This window comes from Myxocyprinus asiaticus, chromosome 7, assembly GCF_019703515.2.
Source record: "Myxocyprinus asiaticus isolate MX2 ecotype Aquarium Trade chromosome 7, UBuf_Myxa_2, whole genome shotgun sequence".
Lineage (NCBI taxonomy): Eukaryota > Metazoa > Chordata > Actinopteri > Cypriniformes > Catostomidae > Myxocyprinus > Myxocyprinus asiaticus.
The window spans coordinates 52,550,610-52,571,845 of NC_059350.1; the positions used below are offsets into that span (position 1 = coordinate 52,550,610).

The following is a 21,236-nucleotide window of genomic DNA, read 5'->3' on the forward strand; positions in this document are numbered from 1 at the left end:
TCATATTCAAAGTCTTCGGAAGACATATGATACGTTTTGGTGAGAAACACTCAGAAATTTAAGTCACTTTCTTAATTTCAGGGTCAATCATATGCTGAAAAACAGATTTTTCCACATTGAATATTCTGTTTTGCTTGAAAATACATGACGTTATGGAAGTAAAACAGGTTGAGAATGCTCTTCCATGTTGACTTGAAATGTATGGGAGTGGCCTAGCAGGGCAAGTTTAGTGACTCCACAGGACATAGGCCGAAAAAGGGCAAAATTAAAAATTGAGGAACTGACCATAAAATGAGAAGGCAGAGAGTTCGAGACCCTTGAAAGATCAAATGGAGTTGTGTTTGTCCTGCTTTTATTGCTGCTGGCCTTGTGTTTGGGTATATGTGTAAACATAATCACAATTTTTTTATTATGAATTTTGGATTTCCCCCTTTAAATGTCATCGCACTCTCTCTCTCTTAGGGTGATGCTAGCAGATCAGACAGCGATGATGACATGTCGTCTGACTATGGTGATGAGGACAAACTGAGAGAACTACTGAACTCAGGTGTGTGTGTGTGTGTGTGTTTGAATGTACAATGGAAAGTGTATATCTTTAGTACTGAATCTGGTTACTATTTCTTTTAAATTTTTCACCTTTTAAATCACCTTTTTTGCCTTCACTAGTTCAATTTAAATGGTCCTTTGGTGTTATTAATTAATTATAAATGCACAAATATTCCATGTATAAAAGCTGCATTCATAATAATGATAGAAGAATTAGCAAAGAATGACACTGCAGGACATGTAAACTTCCAAAAAATGATTTAATGTCAACTGCCCTTATTTTTGTGCTTAGTTATTTGATGTTTGACCTCTTGTTGATATTAGGATCAGAAATGAAAATGCAGACGTTATTTCCCATTTCCAATGGACACCTGGAACCCCGGGCATCCATGCCACCTCACATTTCACACATACAACCTAATGTCACGCCCAGAACTGAAGTGTCACACATCTACAGCCAATCACGTCGCAACAGCAACACCTCCACCGAGCCCCATGATCAGAGATCCCTGGTGAGTGATAAACACAACAATTTAACAACAATTTAATAATTTATTAAGAAATAAAAATTGCCTTAAAACACATGGAGCATTCAAACTGTTAGAACTGTTAATAGCGCATTGATTGGCAATTTTGCAACATAAATGCAAGTTTAGTGTCTTGAAATCAGTGATTTGAATGACGTTTTCACTCAATTCGTGAGCACAAATGAACATTTGTTATAACATTATCTCAAAGTCTAAGTTTGCTTTTGTATTTTAGATGCGTAAAGGTTCAGTACTACATGTTGTCTGATTTCCTTACATATTTAAAATCACTTTTGTCTGTTTTAAATAATTAACGGTGCTAAAACTAAAGCAAATTATAGCCTATATAAGACATCAGGGGTAGGTTACAGATTTTAATTTCACCCGACAGAGATGTGGGCTAAAAGTGGTTCTGGCATCCCTGATCCACACAAATACCTTACTATTATTTTTTTTCTTTCATTTTATTTCTCTCCCAGAGGTCAAGTTATAATGTTAGTCAAGGTTTTTTGTGCCAACAGCAGTGATAAATTAGGTTTCATGACCATTATTACCCTTTCTTTGACCCTTATTAACCAGCACTTTTTCACTTATGACTTTAAGACATCTACAGTATGTACAAATGCCCTCTTTTTATGAAATGAGTAGCATCGCTTTGATGCATTAACTCACAGGCTGAGGGTTTGCTGTTGGGCCCTATGTAGTTTGCACAAGTTGTAGTATGTTTTCATAGTATATTGTATTTCATTTCAAAATTAATTTCCTTTTAAATGAATTTTTAAACTTAATATTCATACTAGAATTATCACTTTTTGTGCATTTGTGTTTTATTGTGCCCCATGTGTACCTCATTAGACTTGCAGGTTTTTAATTATACACACTTTATCAAATGAATAGTTCCAGCTCTAAAATTAGACACTTTTGAAGCTGTTCTAAAATAGACAATATACTGTATATACTGTATATATATATATATATATATATATATATACACACACACACACACACACACACACACACACACACACTTGTGAGTGCACATCAATTCAATTCAATTTTTTTTTTCTTGCACAAAAGTTGCTACAGAACACTACCACACCATAAACAGCCTTGAAAGAACTTATCTGTTGTTGTTTGTTTACTTTTTAACCCTTAAATGCATGGGTGTTTTGCCAAACATTATTACGTGTCTTCGGTCTTTAGCAACCTGGCACATACACCGATCAGCGCTGGCGCTGTTTTGGCAGCACAAGGTGGACCTACACAATATTAGGCAGGTGGTTTTAATCTTGTGACTGATCAGTGTATATCTATCATAAATGGATCTACAGAATGCCCAGATAGTGTCAAATTTTCAAAGATTTTTAAGACAATTAGAAAATAATAGAATAAATATATATATATATTTTTTTTTAAATATATTTTAATGTTTTATTGTTCATGTATCAAGGAGATGATGCAACAAATATAGAACAAGATTCATTACTTCCATACTGACATTTTATGAGATGCAACAGGCTGTCAAACACATATTTAGCTACACATAACACATAAAATACAAATATGTATTTTCTCAGGCAGTTGAGCCTAAATAGATGAACAACTTAGTAATTTCAGTAGTACACCCAAATGACAATATCCAAATATTACTGTTCATGTGTTACACTTGCTATAGTTTACTTCCATATTGCTTCTTTGTCAAATAGCAATGTCAAATTTAGTGTCAAATGACACATCAGCGCCACCTTGAGTAAGAAATAACATGTGTAACATGTATATGTACATGCACGGAACACTGATAATTCACCATTTTCATACAGAAAATCAATGTGATATAGTAGTCATTTGTACGAATATAGTATTCATTTGTCTTGTAATAAACAAATACATTTTGTGATGGTAAAGTTATATAGATATGGAATAATCATGAAAATATGATTTATGGAAGCCTCCCAAAAAAGCGACACTATTACGTATCTTGGGTCTTTAAGGACCCTATACATTTTTGGTAATTAAGCAGTTATATCAAATATATATATATATATATATATATTTAACATTAATCAGAAAAGAAAGTTTAAGGAATACTAAAGAGGTGTGGGCATAACTCTAAAAAACTGATTAGGTAAAGGGTGTGGAATGAGGTCCCGGGTCACTTAAGGGTATGCAATAAAGGGCAAACTTTGTTTTAAGAATTGTTTATTTTGATTATTATTATTAATTAATGTAATTAATTATTGAACATTCTGGTCTTTTATAATTTTGCTGTTTCTACCATTTTAAACAAGTCACTCAATACTGTCCATTAGTTATTTTACCATGGCCTATTGTGGCTTATTTTTAAATTTCTCTTTCATAACTGAGTGATTCCAGCCAGGTCTCCTAAGCAACCAAAGGGTGGGTAGAGTCACGTTGGGTTAACCTCGTGGTCGCTATAATGTGGTTCTTGTTCTTGGTGGGGCGTGTGGTGAGTTGTGTGTGGATGCCGCGGAGAATAGCGTGAGCCTCCGCAGTAACGCGCTCAACAAGCCACGTGATAAGATGCACGGATTGACGCTCTCAGACGCGGAGGCAACTGAGATTCGTCCTCTGCCACCCGGATCACTATGGTCACTATGCCACCATGAGGTGTTAGAGCGCATTGGGAACTGGGGAGAAAATCAACAACAAAATTTTTTTTTATCTTTCATATAACACCATTTGTTGCATGCCATGATAATCAGCTACAGTTTGTCTGTCTTTTCTAGTCCAGCCTTTGGGGAAGCCGGCGCTCCAGTTGGAACAGTCTTAGCCACGCCCCCAGTCTCATCAGACGTGCTCAGTCGGGAGAGCGCGAGTCACTGCTGTCAGGGGTGAGACAGAACAGCATGGATGACAACCAATCAGACGATGGGAAATCCAGCAGGACTGGCAGTCTGGGCGGAGTCTCATGTCTCGGGTCGTTTGATTTACCAGAGTTCCTGCAGGTTCCACACCCATATTTGGAGTGTAATGGCAGATTAGATGGAGGTTATCCATCATCTCCGAACATTACACGCCCTGAACCATCCAACCAAGGGGTAGAGGATGATGACTTTGAAGAGGTGGGACCCTAGATTTAATCACTTTTAATATTGGTCGCACAATCTGGGTTTTTTGGTCAATAGCAATATTGATATCCAACGAGAAGGGTACCGGTATATCTGCCAGACCAATTAATAGGCAGATAGGCTATTTGCCCATTTTGAGATTTCTTCTGTTTAAAGAATAAACTCATTCTGGTTTCAAATATTTTTTCCAGTTAAAGTTCAGTAAATATTTTCTCTGTTCCAAAGCTTAGTGAGCTGACTAGGAAGCATTTTAAGGCATTATAAGGATGTTCCTGACACAAAGTATGTAGAGCTTTCCAAATCATTTACTTCTGAAGATGCTACTGGACCTTAGAAGGCAGCTGCTTATGTAGGCAGTAGACAGCAAGGCAGATTGTTAGATTTTGGAACAAAGTGTTCATATATTTACATTATATCAGCCACAGGCCAGCATGCTCTCTACATTCCAAATCTTTATCCATCTGGTATTATTTGTGTTTTATTCAGAGTTGGTGTGTCATTCTGAAGAGAGTGTTGGAGCCGTATAAACCTCAGTGGTGTAGAGATCATGAGGACTGGTCACTCTACCTTTTTTCCCCTCATAATAAGTGAGTACCAGCACAGCAGCCAGACTCACACACATTCCACCTAATAAATGCTGTGCTTGCACATTCTCATGCTACACACACACTGGGCCACCCTTCCTCTCTGTCTGTGCAGGTTCCGTGTGCGCTGTCAGAGGGTCATCACTTATAAGATGTTTGATCATATTGTCCTGTTCTTCATCTTTCTCAACTGCATCACAATCGCTCTAGAGAGACCTGACATCCAGCCTGACAGCACGGTGAACACTACATTTACTCTTTCATTATTCCACTATTCTCAAAACCATAATCATACAGTTCTATTATACACGTTGCTAATCGATTATATTCATAATGCCACTGCACTAAAACTACATTTGTAAAGCGAATAGTACCAACTCTGAAATCTGATTGGATATGCCATGTTTAAAGCCGTTGTACCAATATACGTAATAATATCCGAAATACATACAGATGGCAGAATTCTAATTTAATTTTTATTTATTAAAGGTTTTTTTTTTTTTTTTTAGGTAAAATACATTTATTTTATGCATTAAGAAATATAATTAATAATCATTAATTATTATTAAATTTATTCATTCAAATGAAAATATACTTATGAAATGTTTTAATAATGATTATTATTAATAATTTATTATTAAGTATACAGTTAACTCCCCTTAACCATGGTAAAATGCAGACTGTAACCCACAGACTCGAGTGGCTTGTTGCTTTTATAAAACGATGGCAACAGCGATGTAAGATGCCAAAGCTCAATAATTAATAATGTTTATAAATAAAAATAATGGCTTTTTGCTTTGTTTCTATACCACAAACCCATTATTTGTAAAACTGTAACACCATGCATACTACTTCAGTGAAAAAACATAATCTTGCTGCAATTCAAAAACTGAAATATTCATTATATCCTGGGTGTCAAACCAACATTTCAAGGCTGCTCATTTATTGGTCTGTAACGGATGTGGTGCATTTGTTGTCATTTTTAAATGGCATTTTTATTTACATACTTATTTTGCAGGAACGGATTTTTCTTAAAGTGTCCAACTACATCTTCACTGTGATCTTTGTGGCTGAGATGACTGTGAAGGTAGGAACTTTAATTAAAATTAATTGATTGAGTATATGGTAGAGTTGAATTACTCGGGTCCAAACTCTAATCCAACTATATCCATAAATGGATAGTTGTGACCCTGATATTGACCTACTGTTTTTCTTAGTTATGAAGGTTAAAAGCTTAAAATGTTGATGTAAGAATTTACAGTTGTAATTTTAAATCAGATTCATGAACTCAGACTTGACTCTGCTGTTATGGACTCTTCCTTTAGTCCAACTTAACCCCCCTTGGACTTGGACTTGACGCAAACTTGATTGGTTAAAGACCAAGGCCCAGTTGGAAGAAACCAGACAGACAGATAGACAGATAGATAGATAGATAGATAGATATGATCATTATAGTGTTTGTATTGTAGGTGGTTTCTCTTGGGCTGTACGCTGGTCCAGGCTCATACCTGAAGAGCAGCTGGAATGTTCTAGATGGTCTGCTGGTGTTTGTGTCTATTGTGGACATCCTGGTCTCGTTGGCCTCCTCCGGTGGGAACAGAATCCTGGGAATCTTACGAGTGCTTCGTCTTCTCAGAACATTAAGACCCCTGAGGTAAGACTTTTTGAAGGTGTGAATGTGTGCATGAATGCAGACTAGTACATCAAGTCCATTGATCAATGTTGTTGTACTCTTAAAAAGATAGTCACCTAATTCTCTCATGTATCTCATTGTGTTGCAAACCCATATGCTTTTTTCTTCCATGGAGCACAAAAGGAGATGTTTAGCAGAATCTCTGGGCTTCTTAACTCCACACAATAAAAGTGTATTAAGACTCGTATGCTATATTCCTAGTCTTCTTAACCCTTTATGAGTTTTATTCTGTGCCATTTGAGTCCTCATTGAGTCTGTGTCATGTACTTGGTGCCATATCCTGGTGGTCATATGTAAGTCACTAAACACATGTCTCTCTGCCCAAATATGGATGACTTTTTGCACCGATCTGAACCCAATCATTGGGTTTAGCGTTCCATGACGCTACACCATTTACAATGACGTTATCTGATCCAGGATAGCTGATTTGTTTTCAGCCAGACTGCAAGATGCCAGATAGCCAGATTGTGTGTGCACTGTGCACATTGTGCTTTGTGTCAATTATCTAATAATCTATGCATCTGATTACCTTGTGTGTGGGCTCATTTGAAAGATAAAGATAATTGCCTTTAAGTAATGGTATGTGGTATTTTATGTTCTGTTTTTTTTCGTGAAGTTATAAGCAAAAACACGGCATATGAGCAACACCTGTTCACGTGAAACATAAATGTAAAAGACATGCTTAGCTATCACTTATTATATTTTTGTCAGTGAGTAAAACATATAGGCTGGTTGTATTTTACTCTTTGAGAGTTTTTCAACAACATATGACACAGGGCTATTTGATGAGATTGCTGTTTTTCTAATTACAATAATATGTACAGTGCAAAATTATTAAATTATCAAAACGGAACACTTCTGTTTTGTCTGCAGATTTCAAAGCACTTGTTCAGTTTTGGTCATAATGCCTACATGCATTGTAAAATAGAGCTATTAAGCTTTTGTAAAAATCCCACCTCGCCACCAAGTGATGAAGGTATCTTCATGTTTGTCTATTTCGTGTGCAGTTGGCTGTATACGATAAGACCGAATCTGACTCCATTAATAATTTAATCTGACTCCAATTGTATTAGACTTCAAATTTAGGTTGAGATTCCAATTATTATTGATCATTAATTGATTTTGATACTTGATTATTTTAGTTAATTCTTACTTTTAAATTGCATTCGTTCATTTGGTCACTTAGGGTCTCGTGCCGCCCGTGTACATGGATCCCACGTCACAAACCCATCAGTTTTTATCTTTAGCCAAAGGTAAATTACTAATACTATTTAGAATAATTACTACTGCAGCTTATATATTTCTAAATATATGTTTTTCTTAGTTCTATAGATCTGTATACACTTAATTAATATCATATTATTACTAGACAGAGGTAAATGACTAATACTACCTGGATAAGGCCAACCAACATACCATCACCCAAATAGTAGTTTTGTTTTTGTTTAGTTCTGTAGTTTCCTATTACACTTGTCTAAAGCCAAACGGTTATTCAGAAAGCTAAGATCCCAGTTGATGTGCTTCATGCTCCATCAAATTCTGGTCTTAGTATGTAATAACCCTGATCGCAGATTTGCGGTAACAAGAATTGTACGTAATCTATTAAAGCCAATAATTTCAGAATAAGTCAGAATAGAATCAAGTTTAAAAATGTATTAGCCAGGTAGGTGTTAGGATATTTCTTTATCCAATTAGAAATTATACAAGTCAAAACATTTTCACCAATGATCAAAAGTTACAACATTCTATAAAGCATACGTAAGAGAATCATAATCATACCTGGCAGCAAAACGACACAGAGCGATTGTGCGGGAGATCTGAATTACAGATTACCTGATACTTTTGTCAACCTTCCTTAAATACCCAGACATCAAAGGCCAAATGGTTTAAAATGGGGTGTAGAGCTTTTAAATTCCTGGGGTCGCACATTATCTGCATACAGGAGATAACTCGGATGAAAGACCAAGTAGGGAGGCACGCCCCCAGTAGTGGTCAGAATTCCTCTAAATTCTCGAAACTGTGTAATCATGTATTTTACAGTTGTGGTACTAAGACCATTGAACCAATCGCACTGAGACCTTTTGAATGATATGAGACATGGATAGTTAAAGTCTTTGCTTACATTGAATGAGATACTTTTGTATAAACAGGATTTAGTTGAGGCTTAGTTGATTCTGAGCAGGAGGACAGAGGAGGGAGAGAGGAGGAGAGAGGGGGAGCGAGGAACAGATGTGAAGGAACAATAATGAGTGAATTTTATGGCCCTTGCATTGTTGGATGTGTTGTTTCAGGTTTAGATTTTAATTGCGTGATAGGATCCGTGTGCCTGTTCTCGCAGAAGCCCTTTGCCTCCCTGGTGAGTTTTTCCCTCTGAGTTCAGACCCCTGGGCACCACCCTTACACTTTCAAACGATACCCATTTTGTGTTGGTCAAGACTGCAGGTATTAATATTTTGATAATTATATTATATTTTTATATATACAATTATATATACAATAGCTTCACGCAAGGATTATTTCAACCAAATTTGAAATCTTTATTCACTGAAAATCTTGCCCTACACCAAAGCTCTCAAGTCTCATTTGCACTTGTTCATTTTAAATCTGGCGCCTCAAAGCGTGTCATAATTATAATAATTCCTTACATTTATATAGCACTTTTCTAGGCACTCAAAGTGCTTTACATAGTATAGGGGGACTCTCCTCAACCACCACCAGTGTGTAGCATCCTCCTGGATGATGCAACAGCAGCCATAGTGTACCAGTACACTCACCACACACCAGCTATTGGTGGAGAGGAGAGAGTAGAGTGATACAGCCAATTAATGGATGGGAGGCCATGATTGAGAAGGGCCTATGGGGGAAATTTTGCTTTTTAATGTCCACAGAGAGTCAGGACCTCGGTTTAACTTCTCATCCAAAAGACAGTGCCTTTTTACAGTATAGTATCCCCATCACTATACTGGGGCATTAGGACCCACACAGACCACAGGGTAAGCACCCCCTGCTGGTCTCACTAATACCTCTTCCAGCAGCAACCTTAGTTTCCCCAGGAGGTCTCCCATCCAGGAACTGGCCAGGCTCAACCTTGCTTAGCTTCAGTGGGCAACCAGGCAAGAGCTGCAGGGTGATATGGCTGCTGGTTAAGCCAGCTTTGATGTCAAACAATCACAAGAGAAAAAAATACAGCAGTTTAAAACAACACGAGGGTTTGTAAATGATGGCAGAACTGTTATTTTTGGGTGAACTAGTCCTAAAAAAAAAAATGTGTTGTTGTTGCTGTCCATGGTGCTGAAATCACACTAAAACTCATGTCAGATTCAGTGAACTGTTCAGCTGGGCGCAACATTGAACAACATGGTGCTCTCAGACACAGATATATTCTAATCAACAGACTGACATATTGAGTTCAAGGCTAACACTAGACCGCATTTCATCTACTTGTTTCAGCTTTTTGCACAACACAGCCCTTTGTATTTCCAGCCTTTTTCTGGATGAATGGTATCAATGCTACAAAATATTGATGCAACACTAATTATGCATTTGTGTGTGTGTGTAATTTTGTTATCAGGGTCATAAGCAGGGCCCCCGGACTAAAGCTGGTTGTTGAAACATTGATCACATCTCTCCGACCTATTGGAAATATTGTGTTGATTTGTTGTGCTTTCTTCATTGTCTTTGGCATTCTGGGAGTTCAGGTAAACACACATAAACACACATGCAATCATACATTCGAATTCATATTAGTTGCTTTGCATTAATTGTGTCATGCTTAAAATTATTTGAAGTGTGGCTTTTATTCCAAGCCGGGTTCACGCTGTATGAGTCTGGCCAAGATTTTTCAATCAAGATAAATTTTAGGAATCATATATTATCTCTCTTGTCGTAGGGCAAAATCAGCAGTCTTTGATTGCTTAGTTTGCCTTGTTCACCGATAGCCAATTAACTGCCTTTGCGATGAATCATAGCCCGTGTCCACACCAATCTTCGTTTAAAAATTCAGTTTTCAGTTTCCTAACGTCATCATTTTCCAAAATATGCAGTAAGGGGGAGCGTTTTCGAAACTTTATTTTTGGTGAAGGAAAACTCTTGTGTGGATGAGAGGCGAGAATACAGAAAAAAACAATGCATTCATTTTAATTTTCAAATGAAAACATATTAGTGTGGATGTGGCCTTAACCTTCAGTGAAGTTCTAGAAGTGTCCGAAATTTTGCATCGCCATTGTTCAGTGTGACTGATCCTATGACAGCCAGATGACATAAAACACCCAGCCAGCGCTGTCAATTGGGAGGATTGGGACCAAAGTCTTGGCTGCAATGTGTAACATACAGTCTGTCATAATATTGCACAATGTCCAATGGCTTTTACCAAAGATCTCACTGTCATATCATTCAGTCTGACAAGCAACAATCTTAAAGGAACGGAAAAATCGAATAGTGTGCACCTGACTTTAGTTTAAAGCCATGTGCAATTGAACCAAATAACCTTTAAGGTGATGCACTCGTTTAATATTTAAATGGTGAAGTTTACAATTGTTAACTCGTGCTGTATGAAGGGGCGTAATAATTTTTTTTGTCTAATAACATGCTATATAGAATGAGAATACAACAGCAAGTAGCAAATTATGGGTTTGCCAATAAACTAAAGGCATATTGGCTTTTAAAAAGTAATAATACTTTGTACAGGCAATTGGGAATCCTTTTCTGTACATTTTCCTTACTCTTAAATAAACTTAATTCAAGATATACAGTATTCTGTGAAAACAAGTCTTAATATCACATGCAGTTTTGCTTAATAAGTTAATTTATCTTGTTTTAAGGATGTTTAGATATTTGTATTGGAAAAAAATTCTGAAAAGTCTTTGTTTCTTTACAATATGCTGGTTACATGGATACAGGCATATTCAGTTTGCCATGAAACATGTAAACTTCTCCATTTCAATCTGCTTTATATTATTAATGTGGAAAATCCCTGTGGTATATTTTACTGTTTTGCTATCAACCCAAGTGGTGTCTAAGTGTAAGGTGTTTCTCTAAGCTCTTCAAGGGGAAGTTCTATCACTGTGAAGGATTTGACACTAGAAATATCACCAATAAATCGGAGTGCCTGCAGGCGAACTACAGATGGGCTCGCAGGAAGTACAACTTTGATAACCTGGGTCAGGTGGGACACACACACACACACATGACTTGTATTCTTCACTTTAACCTTAATAACCAGTGCAGCAAAAGTCAGCACCACCTTCAAATTACAGTGGTGGTACCATTTTACAGTGCTGATAACAGATACAGTGTATCAAACTTCTACATCAATGGTACCATTGTACTGGATGATTGCCATATTCATATACCATGGTATTTACAGTATATGGTATTGTAAGTAACTTTAAAGAACCATTATGGTAGAGTCCAAACGCCATGGCAATACCATCAGGGTTCCCACTGTCATAGAAAACATGGAAATATTAGGACATTTTAAAACAGGGTTGATGGAAAGGTTATGAAAACAAATTTGTCATTTTTTCATTGGCTAGAAATTACTCTTGGTGAGTGCAGTTTCTATAAATTCTTTATAAAAATCCTTATCAATTAATCTAAGCGACTGGGAAAAGTATGGAAAAATCATGGAAATATCACAGAAATGTATTGGTCAAAAGGGTTGGGAACCCTGCACCATGGTACTTGTTTGTAAGTGTGATAATGTAGCTAAATGTGATGCTGATTTTGCAGATATTTATATTGTTGACACTGAAATTGACACTAATTTTACAAGTGATCTTCTCTAAGGCAAGCATTGCTATTACTATTGCTCATCGTGCACTGTTTGTGCTACGGATATAAATGCCGCCTCAAATCATGGCACTTGTTGAGGAGAGGTGGGCTATCAATTTTCTAAGAAATTTGATTCACTGTTTGTACTTGATAAAAATAAAATCACTTCGATTGAAGGAGGGACCCAAGCCATATCTAGGGACCAGTATATTTTAAAAACTTGGAGGTGGTTTTGACTTGCTTTACTTTTATCTGTAATGTTTCTCTTTTGTTTGTTTTTTTCCACAGGCTCTGATGTCATTATTTGTCCTGTCTTCTAAAGACGGCTGGGTAAACATCATGTATGATGGCTTAGATGCAGTGGGCGTTGACCAACAGGTGTGTGTATTCTTCAGATAACTTTACACAATGTGAAAACACCAATTCTCTGAATATGTCCGTTATAGCAAAAGAAAACACAGACCAGTAGTGTTTAGTTTTTTCTTTGTCCTGTAGCTCTCAAGTGACACAATCAGAAAAGGCAGCATAGGGTTTTTAGGTAAAGCGAATGTCTAATTAATTCAGCTCAGGACTGGAGAAAAGAAGAGAGAGAAAAAATACAGTGGACTTTCAAATGAGCAGGTTGAGAAGGAGAGACAGAGCATTCATCATTTAATTCCACCGAGGGTTGTTACACACTCTTTCTCATAAACACACACACACACACACATAAAAATCGAAACATTTAGTCCAAAGACAATAACACAGCCTTACATCAACTGGTTTGTATAGTTTCTGTTACAAAAGCCCATCTTTTTGTGGTAACAAATACCAATTGCGTTTCATATGCAGTATGACAAATACAATGTTTTCATTCCTTTATAAATGTGCTTCCTTTTACATTTCCTGTTTTACAACAGGAAGATTACAACAAAAAGTAATTTTGACTCGTTTTATTTTATTTAAACAGAAAAGGTTTATTAAAAGGCGATTTGATCATACTAAAATCATGTTAACGCATATTGTTTACGTCTTGTTTTGTAAGATTTCTAGAATTCTGACACTTGACATACTGTATGCCTGTATTAATCAGAATCCTGTGTAATGTAAACACCTTTTTCGGAATATTCCCTATATCTAAATATTATTCATTTGCATCTCTGCATGTTCATTTGAAAGTAATTATGAGTGCTACAATACACAGGCAATTGTGAAAAGCCAAGCTAACAGAAAAAAGTGTGTTTGCATTTGTGTTTGAACACTAAAACTCACAGAAATGTTGTTAGATTTATGCTTATAAACAATTTGTCAATAGGGTAAGAAAAATCAACTTAATTCAAGATACAGTATATTCTGTGGAGAAAAAAAATATCCAAATTTCTTATGTAATTTTGCTTTTTAAGTACATTTTTGTTTTAAGGATCTTTTAGATATTTTCTACTGGAAAACAAGATTAAAATACTGAAAAGCGTGTGTCTTTTATTCAGAATATGCTGTTTACATGTATGAAAGAATATTCCAACAGCCACAAAACATGTAAACATCTTTTTGGAAGCTTACTGTATGTATTCCAAGTAAACAAGAATATTTTAGTAATATGTGTACCCCAAGTAATGTCACTGTAACAGCTGAAAGTTAGTAACTTTAATGTGATAACAATAATTTAAAATTTAATCCGTTACACTACTTTTGGACTAAAGTAATAAGATTACAGTAACAGTTTACTTCGTTATCACACTACACCCAACAGTGATACTGTATGTACTTTAATCAGAGAATAATGTGTATGTAAACATGGTTACAGCACTTCAATTCAATAATGTCACCACCTCATATCATATCTAAATTGTTTCTCTCTTTTTTTCCCTCTCTTTGCAGCCCATTAGGAATCATAATCCCTGGATGCTTCTGTACTTCATCTCCTTCCTGCTAATCGTCAGCTTCTTTGTGCTGAACATGTTTGTCGGTGTGGTGGTGGAGAACTTCCACAAGTGTAGACAAGACCAGGAAGAAGAGGAGGCCCGACAGAGAGAGGAGAAGAGACAGAGACGCATGGAGAAGAAACGCAGGAGTGAGTGTTTTTTTTTTGTTTTTTGTTTTTTGGATGTTGTGTTTCCAAGACAGGCAAGACCATACAGTATGAGAACAGTACAATTACTGAACGCTTTGAGGGGAAATGGGAAATCTCCATTCCCCTCACATACACAGTTCCAGACCACATTTCAGTCTCTGTGTGGCTTGAGGACATGCAAAGCTTGATGTTTTGGCTTCTTTTGGAATTATTTTCATTTGTGTATTAGAAATGCACAAACTTACTGACCACTGTTTGTCTGAAACTTGGGTTACTCAATATGATTTACTTGTTTGACAGTTGGATACTGTAGTCGACTAGGCACCGCTATGAGAAACCAACAGTACAGAAACCTGACAGCCTGCAGCTGTTTGTATTTAGCTTGAGAAATAGAAAATGATTTTTAATTTCCACAGCCATGTTTTTCAAAAGCCCTTTGGCTTTTTTTTTTTATTTAAAATCACGCAACCAGTATTTACAGTAACTAGATAGGAGACATATAATGTACTGTAATTTCAAGTGCATGGTAAAATCATTTCCAGTATGTCACTTTAATCCTTTGGTTTTGTCATGAGTAGCTACGACCCTTGTGTAATGTGTAAAAGATCATTTTGATGATGGCTAGAACTGCAATTAGTCAGTCTCTATTGACTGGAGTCTATTCTGTATGGACTGTACAGACTGCAGCATCAGCCTGTTATTAGCACGTTACTGAACCATGGTTGTACTGTTTTTTTTATGGTTCTTTGAAATACCTTGGAGTAACATTTGGTAATCATGTTAATCATTTCAGTACCATATTTAAAAGTACCACAGTATTACAATCTAATACCGTCCACCACAGTACTTTTTTTAAGGTAAACTGCACCTGAAACCTCATTATTTCGCTGTCTCTCTCTCTTAAACACACTAAGCTTCTCTCAAAGACACCTTGAGAGGTCTTGGACAGTGATGGATGGAGGGGGGACGCTCGGCCGGACACTTTTAACATCACTCCGATGGGTTGACTGTTTCGTAACAGTGATTATACACACACACACACATGCACAAACTGCCACGTTAGCCATTTACTGGCCAGAAAAAACTGGGTCAGTGTGCTTGCGTTTGACAAGGTAACAAACTAGCCTATACAGTACATGCTAAGTAATACTCACATTCTGTACACTTCTGTCCTTCAGTTACTTTGAAAGACAGGCCGAATGAATTGAATGAAATATTAATATTTATTCAATGAAAAATCTGTTTTCAAATACTAGACAATTTTAAAGTCGACATGAAGCATCATTCGCGAGATATATATTTGAAAATAAATATGTAAGATATAGTCCATGGCTAGGTGTGTGTTAAACGATTTCAATGCACGATGTGAAGGCGAAGTGGTTGCCTCTGCAAAGTGCATTCAAATCGTTTAACGCACACATAGCCGTGGATTATCCCGGTTATACCATGCTCACTTGCTAGCATTGATTAGTTACAGCTGTCATTGATTTTTACAGCACAAATTTTGAATGGACGAATAACAATAACGGTTAACTTTATCTACAGGTTGTTAGATCTAGAGTTCTTCCCATTCTAAATCAGACTCCGAGATAAAATAGTGTGATAATATCACACTTATTTGAATGAATTAAATAAAAAGCTGTACGAATAATTGGAAAGACATTTGGAAAAAAAGGTTTTTGGAGACCAAACACTCCTTAAAAAACTGTGATTTTAAATACTCAATCCAGAAATAATAATAGCCACATAATGTAGAAGGGTTGGCACTCCTCAGAACATAATATTTAATTCCTATTATTTGTAATTTTCACATTGATGAGGAAAAACCGGCATTGCTGACGTGACAGTAGTAAAAGTGGCTCTTACTGTACATAATGAGGGGAAAACCATTCAAAATGCTCTAAACATGCAGACTTTGACCTCTGAGACAGCCATAAGGTATCCATTAATGCTGCACGACTGATTGAATTAAGATTTAAATCACAATGTGCCCTTGCACGATTACAAAGCTGCAAAAGGCTGCGTTATAAAAAACAGACTCCATTCAGAGCTTCAGTCAGTGATGTGTGATTGCAGGGCGCCCTCTAGCAGTTATAGTCGCACATGTTCAGCAACGCAGCAATATTAGATGATGTTTATCATATTACAATTTAAATCATCTTGCCGGACAGCAGAAGATACATATAATAGGTCCCGGTTACCTTCTCTCGACCTCCTGCATCACAGCTGAATGTCAAACCATACATTCCTTACTAGCGCTTTGGGTGAGTAATATGGCGTGCTGGTGAACACTGTTGTCTTTTCCGTGTTTCCTGTAGCGCTTCACAGTTGATTTAAAGATGTCACTGCATGGCTTGATGATGTTGTTTTGTGATGTGATGGTTAATCCCAGCTCTAAATTTGTGTTTGGAGGTCATTTAAATAGATGCATAAAATCTCATAATATGTCATTATGGAGGACAGCAGAGTAGGCACATTAATATATAACGGTAATTAAAACTGACTGGAACTACCTGTGCATTAAACGGTTTTAACACATGCATTCCAGCCAATCAGAATCGAGTATTCGAACAGACCATGTTATAAATTATAATGTACACTGATCAGCCACAACATTAAGCCACCTGTCTAATATTGTGTAGGTCCCCTTCGTGCTGCAGCTCCAACCAGCATCTCAGAATAGCATTGTGAGATGCTATTCTTCTCACCACAATTGTACAGAGCGGTTATCTGAGTTACCATGGACTTTGTCAGTTCGAACCAGTCTGGTCATTCTCTGTTGACCTCTCTCATCAGCAAGGCATTTCTATCCGCAGAACTGCCACTCACTGGATGTTTTTGTTTTTGGCACCATTCGGAGTAAATTCTAAAGACTGTTGTGTGTGAAAATCCCAGGAGATCAGCAGTTACAGAAATACTCAAACCAGCCCATCTGGCACCAACAATCATCCATGTGATTATCTAATCAGCCAATCACGTGGCAGCAGTGCAGTGCATAAAATCATGCAGATACGGGTCAGGAGATTCAGTTAATGTTCACATCAACCATCAGAATGGGGATCTCACTGGGAAATGTGATCTTAGTGATTTGGACCATGGCATGATTGTTGGTGCCAGATGGGCTGGTTTGAGTATTTCTGTAACTGCTGATCTCCTGGGATTTTCACACACAACAGTCTCTAAAATGTACTCAGAATGGTGCCAAAAACAAAAAACATCCAGTGAGCGGCAGTTCTGTGGATGGAAATGCCTTGTTGATGAGAGAGATCAACAGAGAATGACCAGACTGGTTCGAACTGACAAAGTCTTCGGTAACTCAGATAACCGCTCTGTACAATTGTGGTGAGAAGAATATCATCTCAGAATGCTATTCTGAGATGCGGGTTGGCGCTGTTTTGGCGGCACAAGAGGACCTACACAATATTAGGCAGGTGGTTTTAATATTGTGGCTGATCGGTTTATAACAGGAAATTCAATGAGAAACAAAATGTAGGGTGGGACTTGATTTGATTCCATCGGGAATTGATTGGATTGTTAAAAAAGCACTTAAATTGAAGTTCCAAACCTAAGTTCCGGAGGAGTTTGTTCATCTATGCCTAGGTTCATATTGCAGCTGCTTCCCTCACACCAGTGATGATTCTTCCGGCATACCTCCACCTCCATTTCCCCATCTTCACCTTTATATTTTAGAATGCCCATATATTAATTATTATTCAAATTCTATTTCTTGCTTTAGTCAGATAGTCCATCTGGGGGGGGATCTCAGAGCTCAAGCCCAGTCCCGTGTTCGAACCCCTCGATCATGGACTGCACGCAGAATCTGTTTATGTTAATGCACTGTAGGACATTTTATTTTCTTTATTTTTTGGGGATAACATGCAGCGATGAATCATTCACTAAAGACAGGAACGTGTACCATGATAGTCAAAACGGTCAATTTTGATTTAATGATGACTTTAAAAAAATTGTTCGCCCAAAAAAATCTGAATTTACCTTTAGAAGACTTGTAATATGCTGCACAAGTCACATGGACTACTTTTATGATACTTTTGGGTCCTTTTTTAAGCTTTAAAGTTTGCCACTATCCATTGCCATTGTATTAAATAGACAGGCAGAGATAATCAATCAAACATCTCCTTTTGTGTTCCGCATAAGAAAAAAAGTCATACAGGTTTGGAACAACATGAGGGTGAGTAATTTATGACAAAACCTTTCTTTTAAACATTAAATTGTTGTCCAGGGATGTGTACACTTTTAAAACCATGCTGTGAGACAAGATAAGTGTGTGCGTGTGTACCTGAATGACCTGAATACACTTTAATGAAGATGTTCTGTTGCTCTCTCTGTGTGTGTGTGTGTGTGTGTGTGTGTGTGTGTTGTGTTTTAGAGGCCCTGCAGAGACCGTACTACGCTGACTACTCTCCTGCACGACTCTATATTCACACCCTCTGTACTAGTCATTATCTGGACCTCTTCATCACCATTATCATCGCTATTAATGTACTCACAATGTCTATGGAGCACTACAGACAGCCCAAGGTTTGCAGTGTTAAACACATATCAGCTCTGCAATCATTCAATCACCAACAGCAAAAGAGTTATTTCCTTAGAAGATGTATTCTTGTGTAATATTTTTGCATCTAACTGTCTCTGTATGTGTCTGTGTTATTCAGAACCTGGATGAGGTGCTGAAGTACTGTAACTATTTCTTTACGCTGGTCTTTGTGATTGAAGCTGTGCTTAAACTGGTTGCCTTTGGCTTTAGGGGATTTTTTAAAGAGAGGTAAGGCGCTCTCTTGTGGACATAGTACAGAAACGCAGTATTTTTTTCATCACTATATGTTCAGTAGTAGGTCTCTCATGCAAATGCCTCTTTTTGGTCCTGTTTTTTTAAGAAAATCTATCTCTGTTTTCTCTCTCAGGTGGAATCAGTTAGACCTGGCCATAGTTCTTCTCTCTATCATGGGCATCACACTGGAGGAGATCGACCTGAACGCCTCTCTTCCCATCAACCCAACCATCATTCGAATCATGAGGGTGCTGCGCATTGCCAGAGGTACAAAATGCTTGAAGACAAAAATAGGCCCCAAGAAAACCTTGTGGCACCCCACAGGTGATAGATGTCAACAGAGAGGAGTTTCAGCTTTCACCAGCACTTTTGATAAAAAAAAAAAATAAAAAAAATGAAATGTAGAAATTTAGCATAGCGAGCTCAGGAGGGAATCAATCTTGCCTATAAAGAAATTCAGAAATGTTTCACAGGTTTCTGAGGTTGCATCAGGACAGGAAGTGACAGGTGAAGTTCCTTTGAATAGTGCAAAACAGAACTTTAGGACTGTGACTTTTTTTGTAAGTAAAATCAGGGATTTTTGTACGAAAAAAAAGTCAATGAAAATTCCAAGACACATTCGTTTTCGGTTTTGGTCTGCTTCCCTACACTTCTGCTGAGCACAACCAGGGCTGGATTCTAACTTTAGGTCTAGACCAGTGTTTCCCAACATATGTACCCATACAGCACCATTAGTAAGGCTGAATTACCCCTTCATTGACACAAAACCAAAGATGTGTACCAAAGACTATAACCTCTAGCATTATCATTCATATTGATTATTATTGATAATAATCGATTATATTTCAGGAATATGTTAGTTATATTGTCTATTTTGCTTACGTATGATTTTTTTTTATCTTAGCTAATGCTGTTAATTATACAGGGGACCTTGGCACATTATGAAATATAAATTTGACACATTTTATTTTAGCATTAGTTTTTCATAACTTTTCAGATTTTAAAAAATTTACAAATGCCATGTATTCCATCAATAAACAATGAATATAAATATATTATATTGCATACATATGTTTTATTACATGTTTATTGTTTACATGCATAATTTGTCCTATTTACAAGTCAATATTTACATTGATATATAGAACAAGAGCTAAAACAATACTGTCACTTTAAGACTGCTAGCAGCAGTTCAGCCAGTGAGTGCATATTAAGAGAACGCACACAATCAGGCTATGTTTGTTTAGAATTCATGTTTCTTTTGTGCTGTTTTTGATTAACAAACTGTAAAGAACAGAAAGGGTATTAAAAGAGACTTTATTCAGTGACAAATGGATTGCGTGTATCTTTGGACACACATGACAGAGAACGAGTCAAACCAACCTTTTACTCTCAACACGCAAGATATCGGTGCCAAACTTTGCATAGAATAAAAGATCGATATCGGGATTCTTCAAATGAAGATTAATTGGAAAATCTTTATTTTTACTAGGGCTGTCAATCGATTAAATTTTTTAATCGCATATATATATATATATTTGCTGAGAAAGCCCCTCAAATAACAATAATTCAATATATAATGATGAAATAATTATAGTTATATTTAAACTATTACCAAAAAAAAAATAAAAAATCCAATGTATTGTTTATTTGCATATTATTGAACATAAGCCAATCATTGACCTACAGTTCACAGCAATCCATTTTGCAATTTTAATTTGTCAGTCAGTCCAAGATTTATTATGAGGACTTGTCTAAGGAACCGTCAGTGTACTCTTGAATCAGACGGATGCTTTTAGATCGTCTCACTTTGGTTGCGTTGCGTAATAAACATACCATTTTTAGGTCTCTGTGTCAAGTTAAACGTAGTTTAATACTTTGAAAAACACATCTTGAGATCCCTATGTTTGGATTTGCACTCCATCTAGCTGTGTTTGAATGCAAGAATGCGTCCTCTTGTGCTGTCTCCTGAAGGGTTGGTTTGTTCTCTGTATAAGCTGCACGTTGCCTACACAGCTGAAGTTTCGCTTACTGCCCCCTGGAGAAAAGAGGTGGTACTTCAAGCTTGAATTGCTCAGGAATCTTACTTATTACAGTCCAGGGACATGATTAACTGCGTTAATTTATACATTTTTCAACACATTATTTTTTATATAATTAATTGCACTGAATTATCGCGTTAAATC

At 36.8% G+C, this 21,236-nt stretch overlaps 1 protein-coding gene across 1 annotated transcript in view; it reads left to right on the top strand.

The window, feature by feature from the left end:
• Window positions 1-21,236, top strand: part of cacna1hb (calcium channel, voltage-dependent, T type, alpha 1H subunit b) — a 77,690-nt gene that overhangs the window by 45,752 nt on the left and 10,702 nt on the right. The window contains exons 13-26 of the mRNA XM_051702265.1: window positions 463-547; window positions 871-1,058; window positions 3,821-4,156; window positions 4,649-4,749; window positions 4,862-4,985; window positions 5,765-5,833; window positions 6,216-6,400; window positions 10,011-10,137; window positions 11,478-11,603; window positions 12,500-12,589; window positions 14,069-14,261; window positions 18,649-18,800; window positions 18,935-19,044; window positions 19,184-19,317. Of these exons, the coding sequence (XP_051558225.1) occupies window positions 463-547; window positions 871-1,058; window positions 3,821-4,156; window positions 4,649-4,749; window positions 4,862-4,985; window positions 5,765-5,833; window positions 6,216-6,400; window positions 10,011-10,137; window positions 11,478-11,603; window positions 12,500-12,589; window positions 14,069-14,261; window positions 18,649-18,800; window positions 18,935-19,044; window positions 19,184-19,317 (2,020 nt within the window). The remainder of the gene's footprint in view (window positions 1-462; window positions 548-870; window positions 1,059-3,820; window positions 4,157-4,648; window positions 4,750-4,861; window positions 4,986-5,764; window positions 5,834-6,215; window positions 6,401-10,010; window positions 10,138-11,477; window positions 11,604-12,499; window positions 12,590-14,068; window positions 14,262-18,648; window positions 18,801-18,934; window positions 19,045-19,183; window positions 19,318-21,236) is intronic.